This window comes from Heterocephalus glaber, unplaced genomic scaffold, assembly GCF_053883595.1.
Source record: "Heterocephalus glaber isolate CG9 unplaced genomic scaffold, H.glaber_assembly_v1.0 deba00000006, whole genome shotgun sequence".
In the NCBI taxonomy this organism is placed as follows: Eukaryota; Metazoa; Chordata; class Mammalia; order Rodentia; family Bathyergidae; genus Heterocephalus; species Heterocephalus glaber.
In genome coordinates this window covers 944,028-969,873 of record NW_028258136.1, presented here as the reverse complement: position 1 = coordinate 969,873, position 25,846 = coordinate 944,028, and the positions used below count along the sequence as shown (strand labels likewise).

The window sequence follows — 25,846 nt, the reverse complement described above, 5'->3', positions numbered from 1 at the left end:
ACTGAAATGTATGTTGGGAAATGGGAAGAAAGTGTTCAAATGGGAAGGGAAAGAAGGGAAGAGAGAAAGAGAAAAGAAGGAAGGAACAAGAAAAAAAGTGAAAATAGAAGGAAAAATGGAAACAAAGCTTTTGTACATAGAAAGGGAGGGGTCTTAAAGGGTGGACTGGGATAAAATAAAATTCATTAAAAAAATTTTATTACAATGAAAGACACATCGCCATTAAGCTGCCTCAAAATACTTGCCTTCACTTCAAATATGCTTATCCAACTGCTCTTGCCACTTTCATGAGTGTCTTCACAAAATCTGATAAAAAATACAGTGAATGTTGCTGTCAAGTGCCAAGTGCCACTCAACAGAAAGGCAGGCCTGTAAAAACATTCCGGTGTGTCCTTATTCACCTTATTCCCCAGATGTGGCACTGTGATTTCTGGATCTTCCCCAAAGTCAAAATGACCATGAAAGCTTATGGCTGGCATGTTAGAAATGGAAGTGAGCAGTATGAGAAAAGCCCCCCAAAAAGGTTAGTAAGGACAAATAATCTAAGATCTTGGATGTGAAGTTGAAGAGCACAAATTTTATTCTTTAGCAGTGGAAATCTAATGAGAATTTCCAATAGGATAATGATATGATAACATTTACATTTTTAAAAGGTTGTAGTGGAAAAGACTGAAGGAAAAGCACAACAGTTTGGAAATTACTGTCAATATCATCTCTGGGTCAAGATTAATCTACCTCAGTTTAGACAACAGACAAATTCTATTTTCAATCCTCTAAAATAAACTTTTCCTTCTAACTCTAAAAAAAAAAAAAGACCATGAAAGCTAAACATTTTGAATCAGTGCATTACAATGAAGCAGCCACAACAGTGCAACCAAAGACACTCAAGAAACGACTTGCAGACTGCTTCAGAAAGGGGCAAGAAAGATGTGATAAGTGTGTTTAAAGCAAGAGGGAATATTCTGATTGGGATTATTGGTAATGTGTCATTTACTGTGAAAATGGTTTTTTGGGTTTTGTTTTGTTTTTTTTTTTTTGGTACCGAGGATTGAACTCTGGACCTTGCACTTGCAAGGCAGGCATGGCCCCACTGAGCTAAATCCCCGACCCCGAAAATGGTTTGTTGTTTTTTTTGGTTCCGGGGATCAAATTCTGATCCTTGCGCTTGCGCAGCTGGCAGCAAAACCACTGAGCTAAATCCCCGCCCTCCCTCCCGAAAATGTTTTTAATTTAAACATTCACCAGTTTTTTTTTAATCACATCCTGTATTATAATGACTCAAGCAATTTGTCAGGAATTTGTAGTATTACCTGTTAATCTGTTAAGACACAGAAAACTTTCCAATGTCATATATATCATCATTGTGGAAATACTACTATTCAAAGTAATACTATGACATACCTCTTTCTTTTCTTCTTCTTGATCTACTCCAGAATGAATGGCCAGGGAAGCTTGGAATTCAGTGCTCAGTCCTGACCGATACTTATAACCCTGTTAGAAAGTCATCATACAATGTCAAAATTACCTTTTTAAAGTTTTTATCTATTCTTCTTATCCAACCTTGACTTGATTGCATTAAGCAAGCAAACAAACAAAAAAGCATGTAAGAATAAAAGCAAAAAAAGAATGAACGGGGCCAGGGATTTAGCTCAGTGGTTCCGCTGCCTGCCTCACAAGCAGAAGGTCTCAAGTTCGATTCCCTAGTACCAAAAAAAAAAAAAATGAATGAAAGGAAGAACTTTCAGAAGCAAAATCTTTTTTTTTTTTTTTTTTGGTACCGGGGATCAAACTCGGGACCTTGCGCTTGCGAGGCAGGAGCCAGAACCACTGAGCTAAATCCCCGGCCCCAGAAGCAAAATCTTAATAAGCTAAAGAAAAGGTATCAGAAGGGCCAGGGATTTTGCTCAGTGGCGCAAGTTCTTTTACATAGAGGTCACTTGGAATCATTCTGTCATAAATGTGCTTAGAAATGAATATAGGATATAAAGCTAGATACCTTAATATCTCAAATCTACAGTCACCTTCAATCTATACAACTCTTAATTGGCATGAGTATAAGAGCCTGGAAATATTACATCAATTTTCTGGCATGGTATGGAGGAAACTGGGGCTACTTTCTCACAATATTTATTAGGAAAGCCTTATGATGACATAAGGTAATATACATACTTGGATGTTATATAGGTCAAATTATGATCCATAATTTTTTAGAAATAAAAAGTTAAGTGTTTTATCTCTTTAAAAGTTATTTATCTTTCAGCAAGGTTACAGGATATAAGATGAATATACAAAAATCAACTGTATTTCTATCCTTGTGATGAATAATCTGGAAACAAAAATTAAGAAAAAAATCCATTTACACTACTATAAAAATAAAATACTTAGGAATAAATTTAACAAAGGAAGTGTAAATTTTATACTCACAAGTCTATAAACCATTGGTGAAAGAAATTTAAAAACACCTAAATAAATGGAAAGACCACTCACCTTCATGACTTGAAAGACTAAATATTGTTAAGATAGCAGTACTCCCCAAACTGATCAATAGAGCTAATGCCCTTCAAGGTGAGCCGAGACCAAAATGAAATGAGACCTCTCTAAAAGAGCCTACAACTCTGGTGAGTCACCCAACCTTACAAACAGGGAGATTGCTAGATCCCAAAAGACAAGAAGCAATGAGTATACACTGTAATAAAAGGAGCTTCAGTAAAAAGAAAAATGTTCCCATGCTTCCAAGGGGAAATTACATGGTCAAGCAAAAACCATAACCTCTCCTGACAGATGACATAATTAGCAAAAAAACAAAACAAACAAAAACCAAACAACAAAAATCCAAAAACTACAAGAGCTAAGAGGCTCTGCCCAAGCCCCAAAAACAATTCCTAAAGAGCTTAAACTGACCTTCACAAATATTTACATATTTGTAATGTAATATATATTCACACACACATATATATGCATATACACACATATATATACAGCGAGAGAGAGAGAAAGAGAGAGAATAGTATTAAAAGCTAGGCTACATATAAAAAGGAGGCACCAAATACTGCACCAGTCCCTGCTGACAGTGTCCATTAAAACTATAACTCATAGCCATAACAAGTTTTGATTATTAATCTTAGTAGCTGTATCAAAAACATTAACAAAAATACATGCTGGGCTCTTAGATAAATGCCCACTTGTAATACATTTGGGCCACTGTAGTGGATATTTCTTCCACAAAAAATGATTAAACAAAGCTTTAAGATTTTATGAAACATCTACAAAGTGCAGTGATAATTTTAAAGCTTGGTGCCAGGTCTAATGTCTCTCAATGGCCAATAAAACTCATCAAAAAGTTCATAAAATATTTTTAGAACCACAATTAATACTCAGATACAAAAACCCCCAGAAATCCTAACTTACCTCAGACTCCTAAAATTCCTATAATAAAAGATAACCATAATTCACAAATAAATATTTTCAGGTTTGAGATAAATATATCTGACTAACATCTACTCTGAGACAACTGAACCAATACCTGTTCGTTAAAAACAAAAACTCATACTTACGATAAATGGGACAATGCCACCCAAAATATAAGCTGGATTCCTACACAGAGCTATAATCACCCTATTATGTTAAAATGCTGGCCTGTTTGCCACTGACTAAAAGACAAGAGCTGAGATAAGATGATAAGCCAATGGCTCTATGGCACAAACCTAAGGCCTTACTTGCCTCCAGGGTGGATAAAAAGACATACATTACAATACCCATGGGTACAAGGGTGCTGGGTTAAAATCACAGATTGGCCAGCCAACCTCCCAGTCTTGCAACACCAATAAACCAGATCAGTTTTTCACTTGTATGATTATTTGGTCTCTCTCTTTATTCCCCAACTAAGACTTAGAAATATAATGGGGCACACTGAATCTCTTACTAACTATACCTAAAAGGCACTAAATGACACTACAAAGTGCCATACTTTAGGATATCATTTTCTGAGCCCAAATAGTACTCAAAGCATTCTACAGATTTAACATAATCCTTATCAAAATCCCATGGCATTTTTTCATAAACACTAAAGTCCTTCCTCAAATTAATATTGGATCTCAAGGGATTACAAATAGCCAAATAATTCTGAGAAAGAAGAATGAAGGTCTTACACTTCTTGATTTTAAAACTTATTCCAAAGCTACAATAATCAAAACGGCATGGTACTGGTATAAATACAGGCTTATTAACCAACAGAATAGAATCAAAAGCCCCAAATTAAACCCTGATAGATGGTCAACTGCTTTTGACAAGGGAGTCAAGATCACTCAATGGGGAAGGGACAGACTCTTCAAAAAATGGTATTGGAAAAATGGATAGTCATATGGAAAGGAAAAAAATTCAATGCCTACCATATACAAAAACTTACTCAAATGGATTAAAGACCTAAACATAAGAGCTAAAACTATGAAACTCTTAGAAGAAAAGATAAGAGAAAAGCTGTATGACACTGGATTTGGCAATTTCTTAAATACAATACTAAAAGCACAGGTAACAAAATAAAAAATAGAATGGGAAGGGGAACAAGAGATGGAAGAAAAGGGGAAGAGGGTAGAAGGGGACATAAAAAGAATTAAGATGTATTATGTACCTGTGCCAACTCCTTATGATGAATGTAATCATTATGTAATGCAAAACTTTAAAAGAAAAATTTTTTGCACATTAAAAGACCCTACCAATGGAGTGAAAGGCAACTGAGGAAATCAGAGAAAATATTTGCAACTCAAATATCTAATAAGGGTTTAGTATCCAGAACACATAAAGAGCTTCTACAAAAACAAAAAACAAAAAACCCTGATTTAAAAATAAGTAAGGGGGGCCAGGGATTTAGCTCAGTGGTTTCGCCACCTACTGTGCAAGCACAAGGACCCAAGTTTGATCCCCTGTACCAAAAAAAAAAAAAAAAAAATAAGCAAGGGGGCAGGGATGTAGCTCAGTGGCACTGTGCCTGCCTGGCAAGTACAAGATCCTCAGTTCGATTCCCAGCACCAAAAAAAAATTTAAAAAAAAACAAAAAAAAAACTAAGTTAAAAATAAGTAAGGGCTTGAATCAAATTTTTCTAAAGGATACATCAAAATGGCTAATTATCATATGAGAAGATACACAATTTCAGAAATCATTACAAAATGCAAATCAAAATCACAATGAGCTATCACATCTCCTTTATAGGAATGCCTATTATTATTATTATTGTTGTTGTTGTTTTCTTTTTGGTATTGGGGATCAAACTCTGGTCCTTGTGCTTGCAAGGCAGGCGGCGGCACCACTGAGCTAAATCACTAGCCCCGGAATAGAATGGGATGTACCTCAGTGGTTCTGCCGGCTGCCTCTCAAGCGCAAGGACTCGAGTTCAATCCCCAGTACCAAAAAGAAAAAAAAGAAAAGAACAAGAGTCCAAAGTTTTCAGCCAGGGATTTAGCTCAGTGGTTTCACCACCTGCTGCGCAAGCGCAAGGACCCGAGTTCAATCCCTGGTACCAAAAAAAACAGAAACAGAAAATAGCAAGTATTGGTGATGATTTAGAGAAATTAAAATAGAACCCTTGTGCAATGCTAGTGGGACTTTTAAAAGGTATAGTCACTTTGGAAAAGAGTACGGCAAGTCCTCAAAAAATTAAAAATAGAATTCTCAGCCACGTATGGTGGCACAAACTTGTAATCCCAGCATTTGGGAGGCTGAGGCAGGAGATTCAAACAAACAAACAAACAGAATCCCCATGTGATTCAGCAATTTCACATTTGTGTAAATACACAAAAGAATTTAAAGCAAAGACTTGAAATAGTATTTGTATTCCTGAAACTGATGAATGGGTTAACTTCCTCAAAGTTTCTGTTTTGCCTCAGTCCCCCAAATAATTAACCAATAAAGGCAGCCTTACCTGTAGAGTAGAATAAGGAAAAACATCAAAGAACACCATATGCAATCTTAATTAGGTTTTTTAGGTTCACATGAACCAGGAATGGCTAAACACCAGGTGAGCAGAGAGCATGTCAAAATTTTGATCGATCACTGCAAGTATTAATGACCATTCTAGTGTCCACTTAGCTGTGCTTCAAATTAGACTGCTCAGAAAACCCATATAAACTTTGTGCCTGCAACCCCTGGAAGGTGGAATTGGAATGAAAGCCCTTCATCTTCCTCTACCTGACAGCTTGTTACCAACAGAGCTCTTTCTTCTCCCATCACTCTGTCCCTTGAGTTATGGCTTCATCAAGAAGCAGTGGAGCCAGGGATTTAGCTCAGGGGCGTGGCGCCTGCCTAACAAGGGCAAGGTCCTGAGTTCAATCCCTAGAACCAAAAAAAAAAACAAAGCAGTGGAACTGGACATTTCATCATTGCATACTGATGTTCACTATATCATACATAATAGTTGAGGTGGAAACAACCTAAGTGTCCGTCACTGGATGAATGGATAAACAAAATACAGGGTGTATACATACAGAGACACACACACTGACACACACACACACACACACACACACACACAGAAGAATTATCATTCAGATTTACGAAGAAAAATTTTCCTATGCTATAGTCTTATGTGAAATAAGACAGTGACAAAAGAATAAATACTGGATGATTCTGTTTATATAAGGGACACAGAGCAATCAAATGCATAGAGACAGAAAGTAGAAGGGTGGTTTCCAGGAGCTGGAGGAAGGGGAAATGGGGGTAATTTTTAATAGTTGTAGAGTTTCAGTTTCACAAGATAATAAATTCTGGAAACAGATGGTGATGATGGTTATACAACAATGTAAATTACTGAAAGCTACTAAATTGTACACTTAAAATGGTTAAAATGGTAAATTTTGTTATGTATAATTTAGCATAATTTTTAAAAAAGTATATTCATGTATATAAATGTTTGTAAGAGGACTATGAGCACGCATACAACTCTTAACGGGGATTAACTTTAAAGCTAAGACAATTAGAAGAATTAGAATTGGAAGGTAGGTTCTTGAACAAGAGACTTCAACATTTATTTCTGTATGCTTCTAAAATGTATGAACATTCTATAACAATTTATTAATATATTACATTTATACTTCGGAATAAGTACAATATCATCATTTCCTAACACTTCCTTATTAAAATTCTGTTAAAAAGCTCTCATCACATATTACAAGGAACACAGGACTTCTTCACCATTTCATTCTTTTCCAAATCCATTCTTACAGCATAAGTTTTTTTCCCTTTTAAAATTTTCCACTTTGGGGCCAGGAATTTAGCTCAGTGGTGGTGCCACCTGCCTTGCAAGCGCAAGGTCATGAGTTCGATCTCTGGTACCAAAAAAAAATAATAATTTTTTTTCCCACTGGGTGTGGTGGCACACACATGTAATCGCAGCACTTAGGAGGATGAGGCAAGAGGATCACCATAAATTTGAGGTCGGCCTGAGCTACACAGTGAGTTCAAGGCCAACCTAAACTACACCGCTAATGAGACCCTGTCTCAAAAAGCAAATAAATCAACAAAAAGGGCCCCAAATAAAATGAAATAAGAATTTCCAGGTAAAACAATATTGTATTAATACTAGGTTTTAATCAAGGGATAAAACTGATCCATGGTAACATGGTGGTAGTGACAGGCATCTGGTTGTGACAGGCATTTTTATTTCTCACAACCTGGTGAGGAGATTCTGCTGCGGGAGATTGGCTTAACAGAAGACAAGCCAGGGATGTAAGATGAAAATATCTACAATAAGTTGTTATTATACTTGAAATATTCACACTGACCATGAAAATCAACTTATTACTATATTACTGTTTCAGATATTATATTTTAATAAATCAATATAATACCACTATATAAAAAGAAATGTACATTTATTTATTTATTTATTTATTTATTTATTTATTTATTGAGACAATGGCAATCGTTCTACCTCAGCCTCCCCAGTCCTGGGACTATGAGTATATGCCACCACACTCAGCCAGAAACACATTTTAGTGTAACCCAATAAAAAATCATATTTGTGCGTGAATATATATATATGCATCTTCACACAAAGACAATGGTCTAGGCCAAAGGTGGCAAACCTATGGCACACATGCCACAGTGGCCATGCAAAGCGCTATCAGCAGGTGAGCCAAGTCATCCCAGCAGCTGAGCATTCAAGTTTAACTGCAGTGTTAGCACTCTGTAATAATTAAGGGGGTTTTGGGTTGCAGTTTAGGTACCTGTTGTCTAAAAAGTTTGCCATCACTGGAGATAAGCTTCAAATTGTTAACAATTGATATGATGGAGAAGGGCAAAGGCTGAGAAAACATGAGAGTGAAAGATAACTGAACTTTAACTACCTATGCTTCTGTATTTTAAAATTTTCATTGAAGCTACCAAGGTCCCCAGTCGTGTGGAACACACGCCGAATCAGCCCGCTGCAGACAGGCAGGTCTGTGCACGCCCTACCGAGGTCCTGAGTCACGCAGAAGACACCGAATCACCCCGCTGCAGACAGGCAGGTCTGTGCACGCCCTACAGAAGTCCTGAGTCACGCAGAAGACACTGAATCACCCCGCTGCAGACAGGCAGCCACCTGATTCCACACTACAAACACGCAGAGAACACCAGACGACCAGACCAAGGTACAGAGTCCCTCTGTTCCCGGCCCAGAGGTAGGGGCTTCTGAGTCGTCGTCCCACTGCTCCTGGTCCAGAGGAAGAGGCTTCCGGGCCACCATCCCTGCCACCACTACCGGCTCAGAGGGAGGGGCTTCTGAGTCACATCCCACTGCTCCTGGTCCAGAGGAAGGGGTTTCCCAGCCACCATCCCTCCGGCTGCTCCCGGCCCCTGTCCCACCTCACCCAGCTCAGAGGAGGTAATCCGTGCAGGCGCTAACAGCCCCCGCCCCAGTCAAAATGAGAAAACACATAAATAAGTCTCAAAACCAGACTTCCAGATCATCTACAGCAACCCCAAAGGGAAATGAGATGGAACACTCTGATACTCAACCACCTGGACCCACTGAACTGGCAACAAAAGGGGATCTGGAAAAAATGAAATCAGAAATAATTTCTCAGATAACAGGAGAAACTGGGCCCCTAGTGCAAGACATGATTAATAAATCTAGAGAGGAGCTCAGGAACATGATGCAATCCCAACATAAGAAACAAATGGAATCCATAAAACAGATGCAAATAGATTTCCAGGACATGAAAAACTCCACTGAAAGTCTACACAGCAGAATGAGCCAATGTGAGGGCAGAATTTCAGATATAGAAGATAAGATTGCAATTAGTGACCAGGAAAAGAGAAATTGCTTCAAAATTATAAGGGAACATGAGAAATCAATCCAGCAGCTGCTAGATGATGCAAAGAAGAATAACATAAGACTGATTGGGCTCAATGAAGAAACAGGAGAGAGTGCAGATGACATAAAAAACCTCTTCACAGAAATAATGGCAGAAAACTTCCCAAGCAGGGGAAAAGAGCTTGACATACAGATAAGTGAGGCATATAGGACTCCAAATAGCCTTGATCAAAAAAAATCTACACATAGGCATATAATTGTTAAGATTCCAGAAACACAACAGAAGAACGAAGTTCTACAAGCTGTCAGAGAAAAGAAACAAATCACATACAAAGGAAAGCCCATCAGAATCACAGCAGACTTCTCAACACAAACCATCAAGGCAAGAAGAGCTTGGAGTGACATATTCCAAGCCCTAAAAGAAAACAGCCTCCAACCCAGATTGATGTACCCTGCAAAACTATCTTTCAAAATGGATGGAGAAATAAGATACTCCATGACAAAGAGCACCTTAGGAACTTTGTGAACACCAAACCAGCACTCCAAAGAAGTTTACACAATACCCTAGGAACAGACATTGAGGATCACTACCCCAGGAAGCAAAGCAGAATGAATCCATCTGGCACGACAAGAAATTAAATGTAAAGGGGGAGAACCCAACAAAAAGAAAAAGTCATGGCAATGGCAAGTCAATACATTTCAGTTATAACCATCAATGTTAATGGTCTCAATTCACCAATCAAAAGAAATAGACTGGCACAATGGGTCAAGAAGCAAAATCCAACAATATGCTGCATACAAGAAACACACTTAATTCAAAAGAAAACTCATAGACTGAAAGTTAAAGGGTGGAAAACAATACTGCATGCAACAGGAACCTGAAAAAAAGCAGGAGTAGCTATCCTCTTGGCAGATCAAGTAGATTTCAAACCAACACAATTAAGAGAGACAAAGAAGGACACTACATCCTTGTAAAGAAGAATCCAAGAGGAAGAGATGACAATCATAAATATCTATGCACCAAACATTAGTGTACCCAACTATATAAAACAAATACTAATGGACATGAAAAGTCATATATGCACTAATACAATTGTAGTAGGAGACCTCAACACCCCACTGTCACAAATAGATAGATCAACTAGACTAAAAATAAGTAATGAAATACTAGAACTCAATCGAACTCTTGAACAAATGAACTTAACAGATGTTTACAGAGTCTTCCACCCCACAAAATCAGAATACACATTCTTCTCAGCTGCACATGGGTCATTCTCCAAAATAGACCACATACTCGCACATAGAACATGTTTCAGTAAGTGCAAAGGAATTGAAGTTATCCCCTGTATATTATCAGACCACAGGGTGATGAAATTGGAGATCCATAGCAAAAGAAACTCAAAAAATTTCATAAACAAGTGGAAATTGAACAACACACTTCTGAATAACCAATGGGTCACAGAGGAAATTAAAGAAGAAATCAGACAGTTCCTTCAATTAAATGACAATGACAATACAACATATCGGAATCTATGGGACACAATGAAAGCAGTCTTATGAGGGAAATTCATAGCAGTGAATATGCATATTAGGAAAACAGAACGAGCCCAATTAAACAACCTGATGCTGAACCTCAAGCTTCTAGAAAAAGAAGAGTGGGACAACCCCAAAGCTCATACAAGGGAGGAAATTATAAAGATCAGAGGAGAATTCAATGCAATGGAGACTAAGAGAAAAATACAAAAAAATCAATGAAGCCAAGAGTTGGTTCTTCAAAAGAATCAACAAAATTGACAAACCTTTAGCCAACCTTGTCAGAAAAAGGAAAGAAAAGGCCCAAATCCATGCAATTAGGAATGAAAAGGGTGAAATTACAACAGACCCAGCAGAAATCCAGAGGATCATCAATACCTACTTCCAGAACCTATACGCCAATAAGATGGACAACACAGAAGAAATGGACAGATTCCTAGATACATATGAATTACCAAAGTTGAATGAAGAAGACCTAAAAATTCTGAACAAGCCAATATCAACCAATGAAATTGAAAATGTAATTAAAAACTTATCACCTAAGAAAAGCCTGGGCCCTGATGGCTTCACTGCTGAATTCTACAAGACATTTAGAGAGGAACTGCTGCCACTACTGTTTAAACTCTTCAATGAAATTGAAAGGGAAGCAATACTCCCAAATTCATTCCTGGAAGCAAGCATCACCTGGATCCCCAAAGCAGAGAAAGACCCAACCAAAAAGGAGAACTATAGGCCAATCTTACTAATGAACATAGATGCAAAAATCCTTAATAAGATACTGGCAAACAGAATGCAGAAGATCATCAAGAAGATCAAACACCCTGATCGAGTGGGATTCATCCCAGGGATGCAGGGATGGTTCAATATACGAAAATCAATTAATGTAATACACTATATCAATAGAGCCAAGGACAAAAACCATATGATTATCTCCATAGACGCAGAAAAAGCATTTGACAAAATCCAACATTCATTTATGATAAAAACCCTACAAATAATTGGAATAGACGGTCTCTACCTCAAACTGATAGAAGCCATCTATGAAAAACCAACAGCCAATATCATACTAAATGGTCAAAAACTGAAATCCTTCACACTAAAATCAGGAACAAGACAAGGATGTCCACTATCACCACTCTTGTTCAATATAGTTCTGGAAACATTAGCCACGGCAATTAGACAAGAGAAAGAAATACAAGGAATAAAGATAGGAAATGAAGAAGTCAAATGGTCATTATTTGCAGATGACATGATACTCTATATAGAAGACACCAAGAACTCCACCAAAAGTCTTGTAGACTTAATAACCAAATTCAGTCAAGTAGCTGGTTACAAGGTCAACACACAAAAATCAATAGCTTTCCTCTACATGAATGACAGACTCACTGAGAGCGAAATAGGGCAAATAATTCCTTTCACAATAGCATCCAAAAAACTGAAATACCTAGGAATCATCCTGACGAAAGAAATCAAAGACCTCTTCTCTGAAAACTATGGCAAAAAAGACAGATTGAAGATGATATCAGCAAATGGACAGACATCCCCTGCTCCTGGGTGGGAAGGATTAATATAGTGAAAATGGCCATACTTCCAAAACTGCTATATAGATTTAATGCAATTCCAATTGAGATCCCAGCAGCATACTTCATAGACCTCAACAAAACAATACAAAAATTCATTTGGAGCAAGAAGAGACCCAGAATAGCAAAAGCAATTCTAGGTAACAGAGATATGGCAGGGGGTATCACAATCCCCAACTTGCAACTCTACTACAAAGCTACTGTGATAAAACAGCATGGTACTGGCAAAGAAACAGACTTGAGGACCAGTGGAACAGATTAGAAGATGCAGATACAACGCCAGACACACTCAGCCATCTCATCTTCGATAAAGGAGCCAAACACCCTCACTGGAGGAAAGATAGCCTCTTTAATATATGGTGCTGGAAAAACTGGGCTTCAACTTGCCAAAGATTAAAACTAGACCTATATCTCTCACCATGCACTAAACTAAAATCAAAATGGATTAAAGATCTAAATATTAAAATAGAAACTCTGAACCAGTTGGAACAGAGGTTAGGTAGAACCCTTGAAGATATTGGTGTAGGAAAAGATTTTAGGAACAAAACCTCAGTTGCCCGTGAACTAGCACAAACAATCAACAAATGGGATCTCTTCTTATTAAAAAGCTTCTGCACAGCAAGAGAAACCACCAGCAGTGTAAAGAGACAACCCACAATGTGGGAATAAATCTTTACCTGCTCTTCCTCAGACAAAGGTCTACTATCTCGAATCTATAAAGAACTTAAAAAGATCAGATCTCCCAAATTTAAAGACCCAATCCAAAAATGGGCATCTGAAACGAACAGACATTTCTCAGACAAAGAAGTAGAAACAGCAAATAAATACATGAAAAAATGTTCAACATCACTGGTCATTCGAGAGATGCAAATGAAAACAACGCTGAGATTCCACTTCACTCCAGAAAGAATGGCTGCTATCATGAAATCAAGCAATAACAAATGCTGGCAGGGCTGTGGGGAAAGAGGAACCCTGCTCCACTGCTGGTGGGAGTGTAGACTAGTGCAACCACTGTGGAAATCAGTATGGAGATACTGCAAAGAACTAGGACTGGAAGTCCCATTTGACCTCGCTATTCCACTGCTGGGGATCTTCCCCAAAGAATTAAAAGAATCATACCACAGTGATATATGTGCACCCATGTTCATAGCAGCACAGTTTGTAATAGCTAAAACTTGGAAACAGCCCAAATGCCCATCAACTAGAGACTGGATAAAGAAAATGTGGTTTTTTTTATAAAATGGAGTACTACTCAGCCATAAAAATTTGAGAAATTAGAGACATTTATAGCTAAGTGGATGCACATTAAGGCAATACTCTTAAGTGAAATAAATAGGACACACATGTGTAAATACTGAATAGTTTCTCTGGTGTGAGAAACTGAAAGTGTAAATAAGGACTAAATGTATAATAGGTAATATGAAATAGGAAGAAAAGGGACAATGGGGAAGGAAGTGGGAGGGCTAAGGGAAAGGATAGAAGGGAATGGGATTAATATGAGAAAATGGAAAAATAGGAACAAAATCTTTGTAAATAGGGAGGGATGGAGGAGTTGAAGGGAGGGCTGGGCAAGGGTGAAAAATAAGAACCAAGAGAGACTATGTAAAGATATAAATTTCCAATGATGAATGTCATTATATTGTATACCTAAAATGCACCAATGATTAGAATGAATAATCGATAATGTAAAATAAGAAGAAAAGGTCCAAATGGGTATGGGTAGTGGGAGGGGCAGGGGAAAGGAAAGAAGGGAAAGGAAAAATGATGAGAAATGGCAAAAATGGAAATAAAGTCTTTGTAAATAGGGAAGGGTGGAGGGCGTGAAGGGAGGGCTAGGAATGGGGAAAAAATAAGAACCAAGATGTATTATATAAAGGTACAATTCCCAATGAGAAATGTAATTGTGTTGTATACCTACAATGTACCAATAAAATAATTTAATACAAAAAAAAAAAGAAAGAAAATTTTCATTGAAAATGTACTACCAACTGACGTTTATTTAGGGTCTTGCTTATGTAGCCCAGGCTGGCCTTGAATTTGAAGCAATCTTCCCTCCTCTCTCAGCCTCCCAAGGATTACAGGTGTGCACCACCACATCCAGCTAATTTTTTAGACACTAAAAATTAAACTGATTTCTAAAATTAGAAGGTTAACTTGCTATATTTTGAAAGATAAAGCAGAATAAAGCAGGAAGCCTGAAGACAGGAAAGCAACTAGAAGACCACTATAATACTCCAGGTGAGAAATGATAGGGACCTGGGCTACAAATGTGGAAGTGAGAACAGAAAAGGAGAGTGAAGTTTGACTCAGAAAACTACCAGAACCTGGTATTATCAACAGAATCCAAAATACTGACACCAACAGATTTAAAGGTAATTCTCAGGATTTTGGCTTACATAATTAAGCAGATAGAGGAACTGCTTTGGAATGAGTAATGTATTTGGTTTTACACATCTTCAGTTTGAAGTACTTGTGAAATACCAGAGTTGAGATAACTAACCCAGGTAGTTGGAAGACTGAAGCGCAGGAGAAAGATTTCCCCAATACAGATTTCAAAATCATTACAGTATGCAGTAGTGAAAGCCACCAAAGTAAAATATCACTTAGAAATAGCCTATTAATGAATTGGTAAAACAGAACAGAGCCTAAGAAATACCAATAAGAAAGAAAATTTGGAAGTAGAAAAGATTCAGCAAGAGAGGTCAGAACTTTAGGAGTAAAATTCTGGTGTTACAAGAAGTCAAGGAGGGAAAGTTTTAAGAACAAGCAAGCAGTCAATAGTTTCATATGTTACAGAGAAGTAAAAAAATTATTTTAAATTTCAATTATTTTATTAAGAACATTGGTGACTGTAAAGAGCAGCTTAAGAGTGTTAGGGACAGGGACAGGGATTTAGCTCAGTGGTTCTGCTGCCTGCCTTGCAAGCACAAGGTCCCGAGTTCGATCCCTGATACCAAAAGGAAAAAAAAAAGTTAGGGTCAGAATTCAGATTATAGTAAACAGCAATCAAGGAATAGTAAAAGGAGGATTGTAAACATGGGTTATTCTCTCAAGAACCTGACTGTGATCATGTCAAGTTTTATTTATATCATGATCACAATTATGTCAAAAAGTATCATTGTAGAGAGCTGAGAACAGAAGAGCCGGATGTATGAGCAGTATTTGGGCTCTTTTCCACTCTCATCACCCTTGCTCTCACAGCTGCTGTGTGCCTGCTCACCTTCCTGAACAGCTTCCACCAAGGCCACCTCCCCAAGTTCCCATTTAAACAAAGGCATCAAGCAGGTGTATGTGTTCCTGCCTCAAGGCAAAAAGTCCAAGCCATTTATTTCTAAATTGATGGTACTGGAGAAGGATTGTGTTGCCAAGACTCGCACCCTGGACTGTGAGCCCAAATGTGCACAAGAATTGCCCGAGTAGAATTCTGATGGCTTTAGCAGTTTCCAGTCTGTAGGCTCCATGAGTTACTTGTACCTTAACTCTGTTGCCCTGTTTCAGGACTCCTTCTGCAAAGACTCAAATAAACTAGTGTTCTGTAAAGCTTTCAGGTATAATCACAAGCCTGCAGAGACCATTTCAAGATACATCTGTATATAGACAATGGACATGGTAGGCAACCAGGACCCTTAGTTTGGAACAGAGCAGGAATATACTGTCACGATGACAGATGGGCACCCCTTCTAATGGCTTCCCTGGGCCCCAAGGTCCATATTACTATGGTACAGATATTGTGGAGGCTCATTATCAGGCCTGCTTGTATGCCAGAATCAAGATTACAGGAACTAATGTGGAAGTAATGCCTGCCCAGGGGGAATTCCAAATAGGATCCTGTGAACGAACCTTCATGCATCTTGCATCATGTACTTGAAGACTTTGGAGTGATAGCAACCTTTGATCCTAAGCCCATTTCTGGGAGCTGGAATGGTGCAGGTGGCCAAACTAACTTCAGCATGAAGGCCATGTGGGAGAATGGTTTAGTACACTAAGGAGGTCATGGAGAAATTAAGCAAGTGGCACTGGTACCATATTCGCATCTATGATCCCGAAGTGCAGCCTGGACAATGCCTGGCGCTTAAATAGATTCCATGAAACCTTTAACATCAATGACTTCTGCTGGCACAGCCAACTGTAGCACCAGTATCTGCATTCCCCATACTGTCAGCCAGGAGAAGTAAAGTTACTTTAAAGACAGTCGCCCTCTGCCAATTGTGACTCCTTTACTTTGACAGAAGCCCTTATCTGCATGTCTTCTCAATGAGACTAGCCATGAGCCCTTCCAGTACAAAAACTAAGTGGACTAGATTGCCACCTGTTGAGCCCCTCCTGGTTCTTCACCCTACTCCCAGTTGTCCTGCTTGTTTCCAATGTAACTCAAAGGGTGTATTATCAAGGTCTTTTTCAGTCTTCATGTTCAGTTAATCTTGCTGTTTTTGGCCAAGAGTAGCTAAACTCTTAATCTCTTCACACACCCCCATCCTCTTCCCTACTGTGGACGCTTTCTAACACATTGGTGGGGACAAGAGTAGGGAAAATAATCACTGCTTTCCACTTCACCAAGTGTGCTTGTCCAGTAAGTGTAGCTATCTGGACAGAAAGATGTATTTGTGAAGGAGCAGGAGAGGAGGGCTTTTTTTTTCAAGGTAGCTGAAAGGGGAAAGACTTGACTTTAGGCAAGTGAGGATTTTGCTCCTGGGAAGCTGTATTTTCTAAGCTATAACTAACTTTCTATTAATAATAGAAATTTGGAGAGGAGAAAGGGTTGGGGATTGGGGAGGAATGCCCTTCCTTGGTCTGTTGCTACAGTGCTTCTCTACTTGGGACTCCATCCCCTCCCATGAACACAAAGCTGGGTAAATTGATGGATAGAGGGAAAAAAGGCCTTATTGCTTGGACCTCCCTTTATAATACAAAGCAAAGTAGTATTTTTATTTAAATGTAAAATCAAAAAAATTACATATGTGTATGTGGATATGTGGGTTTTTTTTTTTTAAAAAAGGAGAAAACCATCTTGGTCACTGGGTGTCAAATTTGGTTTAGAAATAAGAATCTCCTTTTGGGTAGGGATGGGCAATGTGGCTCTTGGTTCTTCATTACTATTGTGGCTTGTGTCTAGATGTTCCCCCAAAGCCTCATGCAGTCACAGGTGGGATTTTTTTCAGAAGTAGCTGGATCTAGAGTGTATGATGCTGGGACTGATTCATGGTGCAATGCTAGGACCAAGGGCACTAGGATTAAGGGTGTGTGATTAAGGCCACCTAGGACTAAGGCTACTTGCCATAAGTAGCCTGGATAAGATATAAGAATAGAAAGAGCTTGGTTATCTCTTGGTTCTTTTGCTATCTTCTGCTCACCATGAACAGTTTCTCCTCTACAATGCCTGACTGCCATGCCACCCTGTCTTGGATCCAGCCTATTATGGACTAAAACCTCTATGAACTGTGAGCTAAATAAACCTTCCTCCCTTAACTTGTGGGTGTTGGGTATTTTGTCTCAGCAACGAGAAAAGTAACTTGAGACAGAATTTGGTACCAGAGTAGGGTCATTGCTGTGACTCTGAGACTGAGATTAAGTGCACTGGACTAATTAACCTTGCAGAAGAAATTTCAAGGCAGTCTAATGTTGAGGCTGTGGCATGGCTACTGTTGGGGGCTTTTAGTCAGATTTATGTTGAGAATCATGAGGTAAGAGCCCAGCAGAATGATTTAAAATGTTTTGGTATGTTAAATTTTTAAAAGGCAAAACAAGTTTGGATTTTAATCAAATTGTTAGGGTTTTTAAGTATAATTTTACAGAATTGTCTGTTTGCTTCAGCTTTCTCCCTCCATTTTGCTCTTGGAGTTGGGGACAGACCTGGAGATAAAACACTTAAAATTCTGTATCCTAATGTCTTTTATCCTAGGTAGAATATTTCTTTCTTAAGTTTCCTAAGGAGTTGTTTCTCTTCTAATAAATCCCACCTTCATCCACACATTTTTCCACCACTCTTCTCTGGTTGTTGGTGTGCTGTGCAGCAGGTCAGCTGAGGTTTTCTCCTGCCATGACATCTAATTGCCAAGTACATTGTTTAGAGTTAGATAACTCCTCATTGTAAACAAACTACCCAGAGCAACACTTATAAATCAACCTAACATTTTATAAAGATATATCACTGTCTATAAAACTCAAAATTTTTCTTTTTTCTGTGGTATTGGAGATTAAAACCAGGGCCTTGTGCACAGTAGTCAAATGCTCTACTATTAGGCCACATCTCCAGGCCTTTTTTTATTATTATTTATTTTGAGATGGTCTAGCTAAGCTGCCCAGGATGGTCTCAAACTTTCAATCTTTTTGCCTCCGCCTCTCAGGAAGCTAGGGTAACAGGAGTGTATCATCATGCCTGGCAGGAAGATTTTTTTTTTTTTTAACAGAATAGAATTAAGAATATCGGGGCCGGGGATTTAGCTCAGTGGTTCCGCCGCCTGCCCCACAAGTCCAAGGGCTCGAGTTCGATCCCAGGTACCAAAAAAAAAAAAAAAAAAAGAATATTTAAAAGAGGAAGAGCTAATCAAGGGAAACTGGCTAAAGATATATCCGTGATCCAGGATAATAAATCAAGAAAGGATCTAGAAGAAAAGAAAGCAAGGGAATCCAGAATATGGATCCAAAAAGAGACAACTCTTTCTCTGAGGTAAGAATAGGTCACAATGGGGGAAAAAAAAAGTAAATGGTTGGGGCAGCTGTGATGACTTGTATTTTCTTTATGAAGGTCTGACAGTATAGGGGTGCAGCAAGAAGTTCAAGGAGTGTTTAAGGTTTAGAATAAAAGTGTGGGTTTAAGGTTTAGAATAATTATGTGGGGTACTGGACAGAAACTGGCAAGAACAAATAAGAAAAATACTATACAGCATCAGGAATTCTAAATATAAACATAGTATTAATTTACACTACTAAAGTGTTTTCTCCAGTAAAGCTGCATTATTTGTGAATGCAAAGGTAGAACAGAAAGTACCAGGGTTGACAGCACTTATCAAATTGTGTGAGCACTGACATAATAGTAATGATAATGCTGTAGTAGGCTTCAGTGATAACCATGAAGTAATCTAGGGCAGAATATTCTGACATATTATAGTATAAAAGTAGCCAGTATACTTTTTGCCACGTTATGAATCTTAATTTTACCCAAAAAGCAATCTCAAATTTCATCTATAAAACAAGAATATAAGTATCTATCTCCCAGAGTAACTGCAAGAATTAAATGAGATACTGATACAAACTCTTAAAACCATTAAACAAGCTGTTATTAATGATAACAATACTACTTATAGTTTTAAGAGATAACACTACCATCATCATCTTTGTTAGTAACATAGCTCTGACAGCCCAGCTCAAACTCACAAATTTATTTTCTGCTGCTTATTCTTTACTATACTATGGTCTACCTGCTCTCTGGAAGAATCAGGATCCTGGCTTTTATGTAAAGCATATCTAGAGAACTCTGGAAATAAGTCCTTTCTCCAACTCTCATCTGTCATACCTGCCTACAGCTCCTGTGCTGAAAGACAACATAAACAAGGGCATAAGTTAGCCAAGTAGGAATATGATTCCTGTGGCAACAGGAAAAGCTTCAGTGAAGAGGCCTAACATGGTTTCAATTGATCAGAGTGGTGTGATACATCCCAGAGCACGGACATTACCTTCCTTGCCCATTACTATTGATCTTAACACTAATCCCATGCAGCAGTCCTACATTGCCCTGATCTTGAGCCAAAACTTAAATACTTTACTCTCTGCTACCTACTCTGCACTATATTTTGTTTTCCTTATTCTCTGGGAACGATTAGGTCTGGAATACTAGGCAAACCACGGATGGGTCTCCAGAAGGAACTCTTCCCCCAATCTCCCATATCTCCAAAGATGAAGGTTGTTTGATATACTCATTCTAAAAGAATAACAAAATACAAGGCCAAGTGCCTGAACAGAAATAGAGCTAAGAGACTTCTGTGACAATCCCAGAATAATGACACTAGGTGAGGATAACAGAATAGTTAGGCGTATGTGCACCTGTGTGTAAGTGTGTGTGTGTGTGTGTGTATGTGTTTGTGTAACACAAACTTTCCAAACATACATCAAAGTGCAAAAAATATTATGATGAAGCCCAAGGTCAGCATCACTCAGTTTGAATGATTATCAACATTTTGCCTTTTCATCTCTTCTCCAACTTTTCCAAGGTTATTTTACAGCAAATCAGAGATTCTGGCACATTTTGATATAATTAAAGACATTTTACTCTTAGCCTAATCTGGAGGTCTTTTTATTTTTTTTTTGTACCAGGGATCAAACTCAGGACCTTGCACTTGCAAGGCAGGTGCCGGAACCACTGAGCTAAATCCCCGACCCTGAAGGTCTTAAATCTATGTAATCTACACACAAGCTAGCTTGATAAACTTCAGTCCAATCTTAATTAGTCTTGTTTGTCATTTAAAAAGTATAAGGGGTGATCAAAAGATACGGTGAATGTTTAAATTTATTTAAACATTTATTACAGTAAAGGATACATTGCCAAGAATAGGGTGTGTTTGAAATATTTTGAGAAAAATTAATGGCAATGTGTCTTTCACCGTAATAAATTCTTTAATCTAAACATTCACCATATAATTTAAACACCCTGCATTGATCAAACATTTACAACAATTTCTGTCAAATAAAAATATTTCAGTGTGTCCTCACTCACCTTATTCACCAGACCAGCACTGTGCAACCTCTGGCCCTTCTCCAAAGTCAAAATGAACATAAAAAAGAAAGATTTTTTAATAAATCAGGACACTGAAGCAGCCACAACAGCAAAATTAGACACTCCTAAAAGAGAACTTTAACAGCTCCTTCAGAAAGTGGTAAGAATAATGGGAAAAGTGTGTTCAAAGCAAGAGGGAATATTTTGAGGGAGATAAGTGGGAATGTGTTTTTCCTTGTAATAATTTTTTTTAAAAAATTTAAATATTCACCATATTTTTGATCACACCTTCTCTACGCTGCTCTACCTGTTCTCTAGAGGTGGATTTGTCCTGGATCTTAGAAGGAACATATTGATGACACTCCAGAGGCAATTCCTCTCTTACTCTTTCTTCTGTCATAAAAGACGAGGTTTGCTTGAGAAACCTGTTCTAAAGGAAAAACAAAAACAGAAAAAAGAAAAAAAAAAACCAAAACCTTACCAGGGCAATATACTAATTTTAACAGGCTTCAGCAAGGATACTAGGTAAGAATATTCTTACAAGTTTTGAGATGAGTAAAGATAGTACACTTTTAACCCAATTCTGTAGAGTTTAATCCCAAATCCCAAACCATAGGCAGAAGAGTCTGAGAAACTAATCTAGTCTCTTTTTCCCTCCCCCAGTACAGGGGACTGAACCCAGGGCCTTCACACTAAGCTACATTCCCAATCCTATTTTCACTTTTTATTTTTGAGACAGATTCTCACTAAGTCACTAAGTTTCCCAGGCTACACTCCAACTTGGAATCCTCCTGCCTCGGCCTCCTAGCGTGCTGAGATTATAGGTGTGAGCCAACACTGCTACATCTTCCTCACTTGTTCATGTAGGGTCACTACGCTTGTGGTAATACTGTGGGATTCAGCAAGAGTTGGAGAACAATCACAGTAAATTAAAATAGTCTAACTAATATATCAGCCTGTTCAACGGCAGAACTGGTTTCATTTTTATAGTTCAGCAGAACAGGGTCTTTTGTTTCATTAGTTGTGGGGTAGATGAGAAAAAAAGAGAAGACCAGTAGGAATTCAGTTGATTGGGGCTTAACACTCCATGAATCTTTCCTGAAGTAAGAGCATTGTTTTAATATGTAGGACTATGATCTTACTAATATGGGAAGGAATCAAAGACATACTTTTAGCTTAGCCTCAAAGTTCCTGATTCTATATTTCAAATTACCAATCGTTCAGAATTTATAAAACCTAGTTACTTTATTTCCCATTTCTTTATCTGTTTTTATTTTGTTCTACCTGCTCTCTGATGAAGTTCTGGAATTGGGATTTAGGAAGCAGATACTGACAACCTGCCAGGGAAAAGTCTTCTCTCCCTTTCTTGTCTGTCATATCAGAGAATGGATGCTTTCTAAAGTGGACTTTCCAAAAGAAAAACCACATATGCACAAACCAAACAGTATCCAGTAACAGTGCTACGATGGTAGTAATATAGGCTTTGTAGAGAACCTTAAGGTAATTTAACTCAGGGCAATATGAAATATTATGGAATAAAACAGAAATCATATTTTTTGTCGGTTCTGAAGTTTAGTTTAACAATCTTTGTAAGCTCAAAACTCAACCCTCGATAGTTCCACTCTTAAAAAAAAAAAGGGGCCGGGGATTTAGCTTAGTGGTTCAGGCGCCTGCCTTGGATGCGCAAGGTCCCGAGGTCAATCCCCGGTACCAAAAAAAAAAAATAGTTCCACTCTTGCTGGTCTCCATCTCTTTTCTGTTCTACCTTGTCCCTGGTAGAGGCCTGATCATGCCTGAATAGATCCTGATGGACATCCAGAGGAAGCTCCTCTTTCCCTTGCCTGACTCTCAAAATTGGTGCTGACGGTTTCAAATTTGCTTCCTAAAAAAACACAAAAAAATTAATCACTTACTTAAGAATGACAAATTAACTTAAAACTTCAGGCTTCAGAGAGAAATCTGGAGTTAACCTGAGTTCAGAGTACAAAGGGCATCTCTGCCCAGCCACACCCTAACTAACTTACTTTCTGTTAATCCCCTTCTTCCTTTTGCTCTAACTGATCTCTGGTGGAAGGCTGGCCTTGGAACCTGTGTGAAAGATGCTGTTGGGTACCTGTGGGCCACTCCTTTTTCCATCTTTCAGCTGTAAAAGCAGAGAATGGCTGACAGAAATAGTTTCTCTAATGAAAAATATTTTTAAAAAGAATGTAAGCAAGTAAATAAATGGTCCAGATGGGGTAATATGCTGCTGATAATACTTTAACACTTAGTATGAACCCTGGAGTTTTGAGAAACCAATCAGGAAACTATTTCCTAATCATGGATGTCTAAATCAGCTATAATACAATCCTTGCAAATCCCACTCCAAGTACCTCTAAGTAGCTAACCCTCAGTAGCTCATTCCTTCTTCTTAAATTGCCTTTCTAGTCTATTTTACCTGATTTCTGGGTGGGAAATCCTGCTTCTGACATTTGTATAGAGTATTCTGGCCTTTAGGAAGAACACTTTGGTCTTTGGGAAGAAAATCCTGGTCTTGACAGTTGGGTATTATACTGTGGTCTTTGGAGAGAAATTCTTGACCTTTTGGTAGAAAATCTTGGTCCTGACATTTAGGTAGAATATTCTCATTTTGGGGAAGAACACATTGGTCTCTGGGTAGAAAATCCTGGCCTTCCGGTAGAAAGTCTTGGTCCCGACATTTGGGTAGAACCTTCTGGTTTTGGGGAAGAAGATACTGGTCTCTGGGTAGAAAACCCTGGTGTTCAGGTAGAAAGTCTTGATCCTGGCATTTGGGTAGAATATTCTGGTCTTTGGGAAGGACACACTGGTCTCTATGAAGAAAATCCTGGTCATTGGGTAGAAAATTCTCATCTTGACATTTGAATAGAATATCCTGTTCTCTGGAGTAAACATGTTGGTTTCTAAGTAGAAAATACTGGTCATTATGTAGAAAATTCTGGTCCTGACAGTTGTGTAGAGTATACTGGCCTTTGGGGGAAACACAATTGTCTTTGGGTAGAAAGGCCTGATTTGTGGGTAGAAAATCCTGGGCTTCCAACTCAATATTTCCATCTTCTAGCTTGAAACTACAGGTTCTTAACATAATGCTCTGAGTTTCTGTCTTAATGGCCTGGCCTTCTGGCACAGCAGACTGAACTGCCAAATTAATAGCCTGGGTATCTGGCTCAACACTTTGCGTTTCAGGCTCAACACTCTGGACCTCTATCAAATCACCCTGGGCTTCTGGCAGAATATTCTGAAGATCATGACAATGCCACTGATTTTGTTCTTTCTCTTCCATCACAACAAATAATGGATTTTTGAATTTCACTTTCTAAAAGAAAACATAAATACCAAATATAGAATTAGGTAACAGCAACACTCTGGATTTTCCATGTGAATCTTAAAATAATCTCAAAATGATATGGTGGTCAAATTACTAAAATAAAATGTGAAATTACAGGCTTTGCCCAACTAAAGTTTATGTTTTATGTGTACCTTTACAAATAGTGTATTGGAAATTAATTTACCTCTTGAGTGGGAGAGGTTTTCTTTTTGCCATTTGGAAACACTGATGACATTTTTTCACTCACAGTTTTAAAGGATGCCAGCCGATGATGTGCCAGTTTCATGGTCTGACTAAGCTACCAGTAAAGGGGGGGAAATAGAAAACAAAACAGGTTAAAGTCTTAATACCAAATGCACTAAATGTTCCAACAGGAAAACAGATCCCTATCATAAAAAAATGCCAGACCTAAGATAAGAGGATTACTTGCAAAGGAAACTTTGATCTGCTGATAGTGTTTAATGACATGATTGTAGTTATTCTAAGATAATAACTTGATAACTTCAAAACTTCATTTAAGGACTGTTAAATCAATTTTTAAAATAATGTATAGTTTATATTAAGTATATAGAGAACTTAAAGTCTAAATTAATACACTTGAAATTATTGAACAGTCACATTCCTTGCATTCTACTCATCTTTTCAATAGTTATTTCTTCAACTGGTCTTTGCATGCCTAATGGCTTTCATCACTCTTTGCTAGAAAACTCTATTTCTAGTTCCTCTCAAATTTCTCTTTTCCCCATATAAATCTCTTCAACACCTAAATTTGAAAACTACAGTTATTTAAAGTCTTTTCTCAGATTTCCCCTCCTTCAGGAATCCTTCCTAAGTTAACTTAGAACACAAATATAAAAAAATAAACCCAATTTATTTGTGTTATTCCTTATCTCTATCTGGTAACTGCAATATAGACTTACTTTAATTTGTTATTCAGAGGGGCACAGCCTATTTTATATCTCTCAAATCTGCAATTTATGTCCCCTTTGGGGAAAAGGAAATGAACCATGTACCACTTTTTAGGATAAGCACTATATCAGGCAGAGAACAAGCATATTGCCCTACTACTTAGAGAAATTATGACAAAGCCATATTCCTATATGGCTTTGGGTATATGGCTTTAGGTATATGACAAAGCCATATACCTATTCGTTGCAATTTTAATGATATCAATTTTCCCTTGAGGGGAATATGGCTACAACTTACAGATACAACTAAAAAGTACTTTATGATTTAATAACAAGCTGGGGATTAAAGAAAAAAAACTCTCACCACCAACCCTGTTTGTTTTCTCACAGTATACCATCTGCTTGGTCCTTGCTTTAAGAGATCTATACCTCTAGCCAGAGAAAACTTTCGACAGTACTCTGTTCTACCAAGAGGAAGACTT

The 25,846-nt window shown here is 38.0% G+C and overlaps 1 protein-coding gene and 1 pseudogene across 19 annotated transcripts in view; one reads left to right on the top strand and one right to left on the bottom strand.

Moving 5' to 3' along the window:
• The window catches only part of Ccdc15 (coiled-coil domain containing 15), a 128,737-nt gene that overhangs the window by 73,532 nt on the left and 29,359 nt on the right, over positions 1 to 25,846 (bottom strand). For 3 of the 19 annotated variants that reach the window (XM_087199356.1, XM_087197350.1, XM_087197639.1), the window contains exons 5-10: positions 24,641 to 24,754; positions 23,548 to 24,444; positions 22,876 to 22,992; positions 21,382 to 21,540; positions 21,111 to 21,149; positions 1,402 to 1,491 (exon numbers count right to left, since the gene is read on the bottom strand). In XM_087199356.1, coding sequence (XP_087055482.1) covers positions 1,402 to 1,491; positions 21,111 to 21,149; positions 21,382 to 21,540; positions 22,876 to 22,992; positions 23,548 to 24,444; positions 24,641 to 24,754 — 1,416 coding nt within the window. The remainder of the gene's footprint in view (positions 1 to 1,401; positions 1,492 to 21,110; positions 21,150 to 21,381; positions 21,541 to 22,875; positions 22,993 to 23,547; positions 24,445 to 24,640; positions 24,755 to 25,846) is intronic. The other 16 variants (XM_087197919.1, XM_087198230.1, XM_087198971.1 and 13 more) reach the window with 16 other exon arrangements.
• On the top strand, positions 15,437 to 16,861 carry LOC106008613 (glutamine synthetase pseudogene; annotated as a pseudogene).